At 41.1% G+C, this 13,118-nt stretch overlaps 1 protein-coding gene across 7 annotated transcripts in view; it reads right to left on the bottom strand.

The window, feature by feature from the left end:
- The window catches only part of MYH10 (myosin, heavy chain 10, non-muscle), a 130,013-nt gene that overhangs the window by 34,915 nt on the left and 81,980 nt on the right, over positions 1-13,118 (bottom strand). For 4 of the 7 annotated variants that reach the window (XM_012726193.1, XM_012726194.1, XM_004684603.2 and 1 more), the window contains 4 exons: positions 2,891-3,084; positions 2,678-2,799; positions 937-1,006; positions 691-851 (listed from right to left, as the gene is read on the bottom strand). In XM_012726193.1, the coding sequence (XP_012581647.1) occupies positions 691-851; positions 937-1,006; positions 2,678-2,799; positions 2,891-3,084 (547 nt within the window). Of the gene's footprint in view, positions 1-690; positions 852-936; positions 1,007-2,677; positions 2,800-2,890; positions 3,085-10,553; positions 10,617-13,118 lie in introns of all 7 variants that reach the window. The other 3 variants (XM_012726191.1, XM_012726192.1, XM_004684602.2) reach the window with 1 other exon arrangement.

Raw genomic sequence — 13,118 nt, 5'->3', positions numbered from 1 at the left:
CTGTCTTAACTACTATTGGCACTACTCTCTTTTTTCATGCTATAACCTGTTCCTTTTGAGTAATTTGTCTTACATCTAATTTTAAATCCCATCCTATCATACAGAGTGTGACTAAAATCACTAGGCGAAGGGCCACAAGATATGTTGCTAACACAGCAGATGTCTTAGGATGAAGTCTTTAAGGTGAGAGAATGTGAGCATAATATCTTTGTTTTGGGTTACTAACTTGATGAAAATTTTGTGGTGCTCAGACTTCAATGAAAAGATGCACAGGTGTTCACAATTTATATTCTTCATGCCTACACTTGTGGTAGCTGTTGTGTCCCTGTGGCTGGGTCAGCGGGCAGTGGCCGTGCTGGCTCCCTGTGTCCCTCAGGCACTCTGCATTCAGGGTGCAGGGTGGTTTTTGCTGACACAGGTTCGTCTTATTAAGCATGTTTTAAGCATTAGTATGTAATAACCTGTTTTCTGCTGCTTCTTGCCAAATGTTTCTTTGTGTGAATCACTAAGGGTATCACCCATTCCTAATTTCCCATGATTCCCTTTTTATTCAGTATTCTGTTGCGTGGTGCATGCATGCATGCGCGCGCACACACACATCACCTTATCCAGTTGAAAACCCTCTTGAGGAAACTGTACCACTGAGAAGCACTTACTTAGTAAGCATTTAGTATATCATTACTCACTTACTTTCTGGCTAGGTAACCTCTGCAAACAGCCTGGAAGAAGATAATGATATCGGTAATTTTTAAGTCTCTTTCTTCTTCTAAATGTGCCAAAACTCCAGCTCTGAAAAATATCTTGCTTTGTCCAATTCTATAAAGGTTTGGGTCCAATTCTAAAGCCCGGATCTAAGAGAGAAAAACATCATTTACTTTTGCTACAGGAACAGTGACAACTATATTCCACGAACCAGAAAAATCAAGGAAAGTTTACCATTCGTTCACAAGCCTGTTTGCCATCCATAAAACCTTTAGGAATAGCATTTGGAGTTAGGATCTCATATCTGTAAAAAAGAAGTCAAAGAATCTTTGTAAAAACATTGACCTTCTGTGACTTTTGCTTTCTCTAAGAGGCAGCAATATGAGAGGAATGTCAAATTAAGAGTAAGAGAAATGACCAAATGATGAGCTCAGGTTTTCCACAGATTCAGTTTCTATTTCTTTCTTTTTTTAGTTTCTATTTCTTAAAAAAAGTAAAATGAAAATGAGATTAGTTCTCTCAGGTCAAAGACTAGATTTATTGTGGCAAAGAACGAGAATAGCACAGTACTTTAAAAACATGTCTTTCTTCATCTTTCTTCATCTCTCATAAAATGTTACCAGCAGGAGAACCCAGCTCTTTGCACACATCCACTGTCAGTTTGCAGGCGCCTACCAGTTACAGGGAAGGGTGTAAGAGCATGCTCAGAAGCCTCTCTTTAGAACATAAAGTATCAGGGTAACGTTCTGCATTACACTGTCTAAGGTTTACAAATGTCCACTGAGCTCTATGCTGAGGATCTGTGCGCCTGACTGTAGGTAGGCTAACCTCCAATAACTCTGAGCAAATAGACTGGCTATATTGGACGACGAGTCTTAGGGACTGTCCCGGACGCCAGCTACAGGCCTTCCTTCTCTGACTGCACATCACACTGCGTTTCTGCACACACTGCATTTCTCACAAACGAAGGCCTGTGGCAGCCCTGTGTCAGGGAAGCCACTGACACCGTTTCCCCTACAGCGTGTGCTTGCTTCACGTGCCACATTTAGTTGAGGTCTGTACACTGTTTTACTGCACACTGAATGAGGTACAATGTAGTGTAAACACAACTTTTATATACAAAGAAATCAAAACAATGTGACTTTATTGTGCGATTTGTTTAATTGCAGTGGCCAGGAACCAAACCCACAGCGCCTTTTCCGGCTATCAATAAAAAGTGAGATTCTGCCAAATTGTGTCATACAAGGGGGCCACAATAAAGGCTTTTCTCCAAACCCACAAGGAATAGTCTTTCTTTCAGCTGGATTCCATCTGGAACAGGGAGACCTATAGCCCTGTCTATTTTCTGGAACCACAAATGCCGTCCTACTTGGAAACCTACCTTATTGCTAGGAGGAAAGCGGGAAAAAGATAAGCTAGATTAACTGTGAAAGAAAATAATAAATTAAAAAATAACCCTTGTTCATCCTGTGTTTTTAACCATTTTCATTCCCTTGTCTTTTTCTTGATTCTCCCTTCCCTCGTGTAAGTAAACACCTGCACACACAGTGGAAAATATACCTGTGCACACTTTGTGTCTGCACGGACATATTCATGATGGGAAAAAATCAGGCATTATTTCTGAATGATTTTTATTTCTTTTTACTTCTTTTGCATCTTCAAAATTTCCTAATAGGAATATATATCACTCATGTATTTAAAAAAAAGTTTAAAAAATTATGTTTAACCTTCAGACAGAACTGTTATAGTGAGTACACTGTTAAGTTCTCAGCTTTTAGATTTTCTCACAACTGACTTCAGGTTCCTCCTAAAGACAGTAAACAGTTTTAGACACATCCACAGTAGTCACACAGCCTCTATATCTCTTTCCTATATGAAAACTCAAACTACCTGCAGAATAAGGAACTATCCTCTTTCCCTCACTGAAGTACAGTAAGATGAGCTCTGATACTTAAGAAAAAAAAAAAAACAATACCTCTGTCTGAACTCTTGGAAGACGATCCGGTTGGGGAACCCCTGGCGACAGATTCTGATCCCCTCTAGGACACCATTACAGCGAAGCTGATCTAGCACTAGGTGAGGATCCAATTTTCCAGCCTAATCAAGCAAACAACAGTTTTATATTTTAATCTCTGTACCTAACCTAGATCAATTTGAAACACCAGCAAGCATTTTGCTTAATACATACGCGCTTTTCGTGATTTGGAATGATGCAGCGAACAAAGTTAGGGTTGGTGTTTCGGAGAGTTGCCATTAGCTTGGTGAGAGATTCTTTGTAGAGTTGCCCAACAGTTCGAAACATGCCCTTTTTGGTTTTATATGCAGAGCCAAAAGCTGTCTCAGTCATACCGGTGACTTGATCCAGACCCACAATCCGGTCCACTGGTGAAATGAAAATAAAAATGAAATTAAGCCAAATCTGACACTTCAGGAGGGAAAGAAAAGACACAGTGAGAGTGCAGCAGCACAAGCTTTGTGGAACAAATGATAAAAGGTGCCATATAGGTAAGGCAGTCAGCATATCTAGACACTGCACAAGCCGTGGGTCTAGCAGCCACACACTTCTAGGGGAGATACTGTAGTGTTCTGACAACTCCATACTTCAGACGGCACACCAGAAGATGCCTTTCACTGCGCTAGTTCCAGGAATTTACTGTTTTTGGTAACATTTTGTCTGTTACAATTATTTGGTAAAGGAGAAATCACTGGCTGGCATTATTGATACACAAGCTATTACTGTGGAAAGTCTCAAAACAGGAATGGCTTATAAAGATATAAAATTGCATGAATCCAGGTATTGCTTGGGGAATGGGGACCGGAGTCACCTCTTTAGTCATTAGAGTTTCAGGAAGAAAGTTCATTCAAGTTTCAGGAACAAATGCAGAGATTGGATTACATCAGCTCAGACTGGATTACATCAAAAAAAGAATGAGTAAACTTTAGCTCACTCAAAGCATGAATAACTCGTATTAAAGTGCAAGAAGGAATCTCCTGAAAAGAATCAGTGCCTATGCCAGTTTAACAATGGTTAAACTTCTCAGACATTCTGTTCTTATCAAAGCAGCTGACATTTACATTATTCTCATGGACCTAAAATTTCAATGTTGGCACTATAAAATGCAGTCCAGCTTAGTGCCTCAACTACCAGCAAAATATTGAATACATAGCATGCGCTCATTAAAAAAGATGCCAAACGAAACCATTACTGAAATATTTTTGAAGTAACCTAATTATTAATTGAACTACCTCCTCCCCAATGCCCTAATCAACCTTAAAAGACATCTCCATTTCTTCCCTTTGTTCCTCAGGACCAAAGTACGAGGATGTGGCACTGTGCAAACTTGCTGCATCAGCAAGATTTCATTCAATTCTCATTTTCCAATGAGATTTTCATGGACAAGGAAACCATAACCCAGGAGATAATGTAGCTGTTCAAATTAAGTAGGTCTTAAGTGAAACTTGGGAGAAGAGTGAATAAAACTGGATTTATTTACAGGCCCACGCATCTACGCCATACTATGGTTTCTCCTAAGCAAAGCCACCAGACTCAGGGCTTAGGCCAGCCAGTGGTACTCCGTCCTGCTTGTGCTCCGGAGTTGCTCTACCATCCACAAGGACCATCAATCTGCCCTTTTCACTTGCTTCAGCAGAAAACAGCCTCACCCCAGCATGCATTCTGAAACGATAACACTCCTTTATTCCTGAAACTGCTTGTTTCACTGTCTCCTCCAAGGTAAGCTTCTTTCTGGATTAGTCTATACCTTGCCATTCTTTGTTCTTTCTCACCAGTTTCTCCTGGTGCAACTAATGGACTCCTGGCATACCCACCCCCACCCTGCCTGATATTCTCCAGGCATAAAGACCAACGGCTAATAAAAGACACCATCCAGTGCTTATTTAACCTGGTCCTGGTACATCTACTTGTTGGCCACCAAAGCAGCATTCTAAAGTCTTGATCACGCCTGGATTCTTTTATGAATCCTGTCTTCTCTGGGACTTTCCACCTCCTCTCTTCCCCGGCTACTCCAGTATCTGTCTACTTCTTTTATATCATGGCACTCCCAGGACTCCAAATTCAACCCATGTGAAATCTGTTCCAGTTATTAAGTATAGACATACCCTGCTTGACCTGCTTTTCTCAAATTACAGTCTCTTCCTGGGTGATCTACTATCTACTTATCATGTCTGCTTTTACCTGACATCATACCCTTCACTCTTAGCATGATGGCATATAACATGCTTGATACACACATTAAATTAATCTATGATTACAAGCACCAAGAAATACGTTAAAAGAACCAGATGCTATATAAAGATGGGTGGAAAGCTTAAGGAGGGCTAAGTGGAGAGAAGGCTATTCCAAACGAGCACAGCACAAGACTAGGCACAGAAAATAGGAAAAGCAGTGAGTGCCAATGAAGCATTCTGAGTAAGCAGAATATGCATACTGTGGAGACTGGACAGGTAACCACCACAGTATTCTGGGGTCTGAGAGATAAGATGACAGTAACCTGTACTAGCAAGATTATAGAGAAGATGGATAGAGAAGGAAGGTTCAGGACATTTTGTTGGAAGAACTGACTTTTATGATTAACTTGATATGAAAAATAAGGCAGAGAGACATACCAAGAATAACTCCCAGGATTTTGGCTTGAGCAATTGGGTGGCTGGTGGTGCCACTGAGGAGATGAGAGAAGTGGGTTTTGTGGGTGGGAAGGTAGGACACATATTCTGAGACACTGGGTAATGATGAGATGCCAAGTGGACAGCTGAGCATTCCAATATGCTGAGAAGAGAAATCTGTGTTTGAAGGGCGTACTTGGGAGTTGCTGACTTACAGAGCATATTTAAAGTCATAGGACAGCACGAGCCACTTAAATGATGAGTGAAAAGGGATGAGGGGCTGAGGCCAACCGCTTGAAACTGGAAAGAGTGGATAATGAGGATAAAAAGTGGCCAAGGTGGCCCTCCCTGGTGGCGCAGCGGGTTAAAGCACAGCACTGAGAATCTAAAGCCACTCCCGCATGAGTTCAATTCCCATCTGCCCCGGAGGTGACCACATGGCATGGCAGACCTCTCCTTACCTGCCCGCTGCTCCCCTCAGCAGTGTACTTTGTTGATCTGCCTGTTCTGCTCCTCACTCTGTCCCTGGTGAATTCTCTCACCCTCCGCATCTCTACTCTGTACCCCAGTTCTGTATGAATAAATAAATAAATCTTAAAAAAAAAAAAAAAAGTGGCCAAGGCAGGCAGAACAGGTCAGTGATCTAAACCGGAGTGCATTCTCTATGCCCTCGCTCCGTCTTGCTTCTCCACCTGTGTCTCCCATGCAGATGTGACCCTTGGTTACTCAAGCCAGAAACCAGAAGTCAGCAGTGCTCGCTTCCAGCTGCTGAAGCAAACTGGGCAAGCTAGCCTTTGCCCCACCTCCTGCTCCCCACTATCCTAGCTGTAACTTCTCACCTGGATCCTGCTCATCCCTTCCTCCAGCTTTGCCCTCCCGCTCATCCTGCAGCCCTCTGATGACACAGTTCTTTCCATGTATGTCTTGTGTCCCTGTATAATGGGTAACAGGTATTTCTGAAGGACAAAACTAAGCAAATTATTTACTCTGAGACAATATTCTCTTCTCCTACAGTGTGCATGATATGGCCCAAATAACCAAGCCCAGGAGTAGAACCAGAAAAGCCTGGTTAGGGTCTCTGGGGAACAACTGAAAGTATTTTATCTACTGCTTCCACTACTAACTATAAAAACTTATTTTGGACAGTCACAAATAGATGAATTCTGCATATCTGTTTTCTGTAAAAATGTAAGTTGTAATTATCTATCTCATGAAACTGCCATCAGCAGATTTTTAGACAGAATGGTATCTAGTGCCAAAATTCTTAGTTGGCCCTTCTTCTAAGGGACAGTCTCAGGGATCAAGAAATACGTGGCATTTTTATATTCTTCCAATCTGTGCAAGGGGCAAAATACTAGCACTACTGAATAACACAAAACATTTAAGCCAAGTTTTCAGAAACGCACTCTATTTAGCTAGAAACCAATAAAAGGGGGAGGGAACTTATTTTAATGTTAACTTTAATAGCTGGATAGTGATAAGAACTACATCCAATTAGCCTATGAAGGCCTCTAGTATCCATATCTAATATGCCTGTAACAGGCTCTCAATACTCATAAAAAATATTTTGTCCCCATTAACTCTAAAATGCTACTAAGAGTTAAAAGTAGATTTGAGAGACAAATATTTAACTGTCATAAACCACCAGAAACAATCTTAACATCAAGTGGGGTATTTTATAATATTCCTATTAGAAAACAATAACAGGTTTTAATGAAGGAGTAGAATAAATCTGTTAAGTTCTAGAACACTTACAAACATTTAGAAAAATTCCAGGAAGTTCTGAGGTTGACAGGGCAGCATGTGACTTAAGAAGAAAAGAAAGCAATCTTCCTTCTCTCCAGCATTAGTGTTAAGCTGAATTTGAATGCTCCCTGCAGGAACCTTTTTGGGCAAACAGGAAGCCCCCCAGTCACCCCTGTAGAGTCTCTATTGTACTTCTGCTCTTGTTCTCTCCTGGGCAGGCAGGCCATGCATACTTAATCTTCGTGGAAATTGGCAGCACAGCATGACTGCCTACCAGCTTGGCCTTGGGGCAAACTGGATAAAAGAGGACTTGCGCTAAATAACTCCAAGAAATAAACATTTATTGCTTTTTTATTTTTTCTTAAGTACAACAGCAGCAGCAACAACAGTGAAATAACCACTGCAGCAGCAGCCAGGGCAGGTGTGACGCCACACACACTGGTCTGGGTACTGCCTGGGCGCAAGCTGCAGGTGCAAGCTGCCTGTCTGATACAGTCACCCTGTGAACAAATGCCACTGTCTGCACTTGACCTCAGGAGCTCAAGTCACAGTACCCAAAACAAAAGCTGCTTCTTCTTGAGCTCCCAATTCTTAATACTCAAGATTTTAAAACTACGAAGGAGCAGAATATCTACAACAACAAACCTTTATCTGCTGAAAACGATGACACGTTAATGAAACACACAAACTGTGTCAGAACTTAAACTTCAGATGTCACTAAAAGTACAGATTATTTATTACCAATGGATAGAATCTGTATGGAGATTAAATGATAACCATTTTAGCAGCCATGATACTGTAAGGGAAACTCCCTTAACGACTTCCTGGACCAAAAAAAAAAAAAAGAACCGATCAACAGGTTTTGAAGTCAGAACACTGACATTTTTCCATATGAAGCATGCCCAAGGCAAGGAGATAGGTAAGAATTCAATTCATAGGCTATAGGAAGATGACAGAGAATATCAAGAGCTTGTGACATGGGAAGCACTTCTACACGGCTGAACAGTGGCTCTTTGGTGGTTCTGCCTTCAATTTTTTACAACAGCCCCAATGCCAGATAAGACTGAAAGGGTGGGAGGAGCTCTTCCTAACACAACACTTGCTTCATGAACTTTTCACAGCGCTCTGGTAGCCCCTTCCAGGTGAGTCAGCTGCTGCTCAGCTCTTAGAGATTCAGAGAACTAAACAGTGCTACTACACTGTGGAAGAGACTGTCGGAAGGAAAGCGCATCAGGACAAGTGACACTTAGACACAATTGCCCTCCACACAAGATGGCTGTAGACGGCCCCTATTATCACAGACCCTGTTAGTCCAAGACTGCCTGTAGCATTGAGATTACAATCTCTGCCGGTTCACTATGTTTGCATCCTCCATTACTAGTTTATCTCAGAACTCCAAACTTTCAAAATATACACAGAAGACAGCAGCCCTTTGATTTATAGCAGAAACTTAAGTAACCTTATTTGGCCTCTAGGAATTGGCCCGTCCTCTTGTGCACCTCTCCTTTGGTACATTTAGAAACCTCTTTTCACCCCAATCATTTTTTTACCCTGCCCAGGCTGCATCTTCTTCATAATGCTATTTTCCTAACATGTACTTAGAAGCATAGGGTTCATATTAGCTTTGTGTCCTTTCTTTCAGAGGTAATCATTACATATTAGCATGTTACAGGCAATCATAATTTAGACACCCAGAAATTCCTTCAGATCCAGTCTGACAAATCACTGAAATTTGTTCCCCCCAACCCCGTGAGGTTTGAGTTCCTTAACACATACTGAGGTGAAAAACACATTCCTGTAAGATTGTTATAATGAACTCCAAAGACCATATTTAGTGATGGTAGATGGAAGCCTGGTAACTTGGTTCAGTTGATCATGCCAACCAAATACTTCACCAAGAGACAGAGCAGGCACATTTTCAGTGCCAAGGTTAAGAATTTGGTGAGGTGAGCAATGTAGCCAGCAATGGCTCTATACTTGATCCGGTTGGTACAGAAAAACACAAGTCCATACACCCAAAGATCCTGGTCTCACTGGAAAGTGCACCTACACTGTGGGAGAGGGAAAGGCAATGCAGGGGTGGTAGACACAGCTGCTATGTCTGAAGACTGGGTATGGAATCCTTCCCTCAATCATTATTGTTGTATCTACTTTGCACCAGGTTTTGAGGAATGGATGGTGAGTAAAATAGGTGGAATCCCTGCTCTCAAAAGATCAGTCTGGGATTCTTAAGAGATTAGTAATCCAAGGGAATTATTTGAAAGGGCACTCTACTTTGGGTGAAAATGCAAAAGTACAAGGTCCACAAAGATAATGAGCTTAAAACTATCCCCTAAACTTTTTCTTTTCTCTAACTCCTCAACTTGCTAGTGCTTAGTCAAAGATGACAGAGTTAGAAGATTTCCTCTTTTGGAGTTCTTCTGTGGAATATCCATTCCAACATATGGAATTGTCTTTCCCCCACCTGCCTCTACCACAAAGCTTGAATCTTCTTTCATAGTTTGTAAACTAGTGTTGGTGGCAGGAATTTTAACTTGGGTTAATACAGGCATGTTCCTCCAAAATACAGATTTTTAAACTTGCAAGATGGATTTGAATCTCACCATAATCATGTTCCAAAAATTATACTTGGAATTTTATAAGATAAATTTAAATTTATCTTAAAATTTTTATACTTAGCAATGTCTTTAAGCAACTGGAAGGCTGGGTAATTTAATAATCTTCATTTACGACTGGGCTTTGGGTGGTTAAACAAGGTTAGGCTGTATTTTTGAAACAGGGCTAACAATTCAGACCACAGACCCACACATTTGGAGCTCAACTGGAGGTGGTTCAAGCACAAATTCTAATAATACCCCCTTTTTTAAATTTCAACTTGCACATATCAAGCCTTCTGGGTGGTTTTATCATCTCGTTAAAAAAAAAAAAAAGCCAAATAGCCAGATATGCACATAAATTCCAAACAAAAGGCATAATGATAAGACCAACACATGTGAGATAAATGTGTAGTTATTCGTTCACAAAATGTTAATGACTTAAAGAAAGAAAAAACTCCTAGGAGTTCCTTAGAGTAGAAAATTTAAAGCTAACTCAAAGACAAATGAGACGTTATTTAGCAGATCAATTCCTAACAATTCCCTTAGAGGACTGTGTATCAAAATGGCGCTACTGGAAAAAGCAGTGACATACCTTTCAATATGCAGTGCTATAGGTGCCAGCATAAAGTAAGAAGCAATGTGTAGGCGGCAGCAATTGAATTGTTTATGCACTCACAGTTGCCTTGAAGTGTAATAAAACTGAGCATGAAATGAAAGGTCCATGCAGGTCTATGAGCAAAACACAAACAGAAACCCAGAGACCAGCCCCAGCCCCACCCCCAGCTACCCTGCCCTCCCAGGGCCACCCTGCCATCCCCCCACAAGTTCTTCCTGTGGGCTTAAAGCCCTTCTGTTTTGGAAGACCTACAGGCTTTATACATTCACCTGGTGGCTCATGAAGACCAGAAACACTGTCATAGAAAGAAGCTCTCTGAATATTCTGAATCTCTAAAGCAGAGAAACAGCAAAAACAGAAGGACAGAAGAGCAAATACACAAACACTTCAGTTAGTGGGAAAGACATTTGACATCACAAGTAAACTTCGAAATAGGGCTACCAAAGTAACTAGTCCAGGGCAGATCCCATGCAAACATTACAGTTTAGAGAATATGCATGTTTGGACAAAGTTCTTTATAAAATACATTTACATTGAATCAGAAGGGCACATTCCCAACTCCAGATGTGAGCATTTTATCACATCAGTGTTAAACAATCACCCCATGTAAATGCAGGATGAAATTTAAGAGTAACAGTACACTGTTGGAGTTTTTTTTTCATAATATTATACTGCAATTGGCAAATCAGGACAAGGCTGCAGTAAGTTAAAGCACACTTTACTAGACGTAAGTATTAGTGGCTTTTACTGCCCCAAATCCACACAACTGTATAGTTTTACTACCAATATAGATTTTGGAGATATAATTTACTTCAAATACAAATTACTAACAGGTAATTACCATTAAGAAAAACAAAATTCAAATTCTGTTATAGCAAAATATTACAATGACTCAAATCATAAATAACTTGCTGACTTCATTGCTATTCATGAAAATATCCTAGACGGCACATTTACATGAAAATGCAATCTTTCATTTTTTCCGTGTATTCACCTCAATAAGCAGCAAGTAGTCTGTGTAGCTTGTAGAGATCCTAAAATATATTTTAGCAAAAAGTAGGGCACTATGAATCTCTAGGGCAGGGCTGCCACCCCAAAATCTTATTTCTCCTGGTTTGACCTTGAGAAAATGCCAAAACCTTAGCAAACTATCTTAACACAAGATATAGTATACCTCAAGGTATCGTACACCTTCATGGGCAAACTATATTCATAAATCAAATATCCATACATTCACAGGTAACTAGAATTTTCTGTTTCCCCATTTATGTGGCTATAAGGAGAGAAAAAGCTTCCCTATCCCACAGATTTCTACATCAAGGGTGAACAGTGGTAAATTGTCCATTTAGGAACATCTTCAAACTTCTGTGCTTGCCACTGACTTCACGTATGAAACAGCCCTCAAATCAGACACACATGGCACTGCCACTTCACCTGCGCCCCCAACCCCTCAAAAGACTAGCGCACTCAGTGACCTCTGAGATCTTGTCAGTTAGATTAAACTGAGTAACTGTGCACTAAATTGATGGATGAGAAGACTTTCTGCTAAAAGTTGTATTGGCAGAAGAGCACGGATTACTCCATAGTAGATAATAGCACAGCTAAATTATTACAAGGCAGGGTGGGAGCCCCCAAACTTGTCCAATCTAAATTGGTTCTATCATCCACTGCATCAAGACAAAAAATATTCTAGTGCATAAGATCTTTAATGGAAAGGAACTTTAATTAGTGTGAAATACAGAGAAGGGAAAAGACATAGTTTTCAAATCAGGCATCCCAAGTTACCCATCCCATCTTTGTTAAATGCCCAGCCAAACAGGCCCAAAGCAGAACCACTGGAGGTCCACAAGGCACCTCCTAGTGGGGACCCATAAGAAGGGGACGTAAGGGGCCCATTTCACCTAGGATAGAAAGAGCAAAATCATTATCAAGTTTAAAAACCGCCACTGTTAACCTCCCTGTGGGTCTCTTGCCCACATCTGTCTCAACCAGTCCAAGACCAAGAATCAAATGCAGCTTTGTCACATGTCTCTGCTCCATGTGCCTCCTCCAGGCCTCCTCTGGCTTTCTAGCCTCTTCCTTCCTTGTTTAGTCTCCTCTCTAGCGTCTCCTGCTCCCTACTCAGCAGACAACCTGGCACCTCCCCTTTTCCTGGGACCACCCTATTACAAAATCAAACCCTGGTGGGTAACATTGTTCTTACTCTATTTTGATAAAAGTGGTCAAACGTGCTCCTCGCACCTATCCCTGGACAGGCAAGCCTACAGCAGGGCTGTGCAGTCAGTGCGGTGTGTGAAGGCTGGACTGTAGACCCAGTACAGATAAACAGGCTAGGAAATGCTGAAGGAATTCTGCAAGTCTGCAAGCATTTCCTCTCTGAGTTTCTATAATTAGATAATGTCTCTATTCAGTGGGAAGCACAAAATACAGGTAAGGAATCTATAGATTGCTACCTGTAAACACATCCTGATAGGAAAACAGAATCACTCATTGCAGCCCCCAATTCTACCTTTTCTTACAAAACTTACACCTCACCAATGGCTGCCAAAGGCTCTCCAGTGTCTGGGGGCAGCCGGACACGGGTTAGCGGGAAAATATGGAAGGAGAAAACTGAGGAAGAAAGCTGCAAGTCAGACTGAAGTTTACCTCATTTCTGTCTACATCTCAGAGGGCAGGGGTAATAATGCCCTTCATTGTTCTAAAATCTACCTCATAGATTGCAACCACAAAAGACACATGGTCAGATAAGCTGTAGTATATGAATGGGTCAGGCGTTCAATACCTGGTTCCCAAGATACTGCTTTTGGCTAAGAAATTAAAAAAAAAAAAAAAAA

Source organism: Condylura cristata, unplaced genomic scaffold, assembly GCF_000260355.1.
Source record: "Condylura cristata isolate star-nosed mole 26May11 unplaced genomic scaffold, ConCri1.0 scaffold00017, whole genome shotgun sequence".
Classification (NCBI taxonomy): Eukaryota; Metazoa; Chordata; class Mammalia; order Eulipotyphla; family Talpidae; genus Condylura; species Condylura cristata.
The sequence above is the reverse complement of the archived record's forward strand: the minus strand, read 5'-3'. Positions and strand labels throughout refer to the sequence as shown.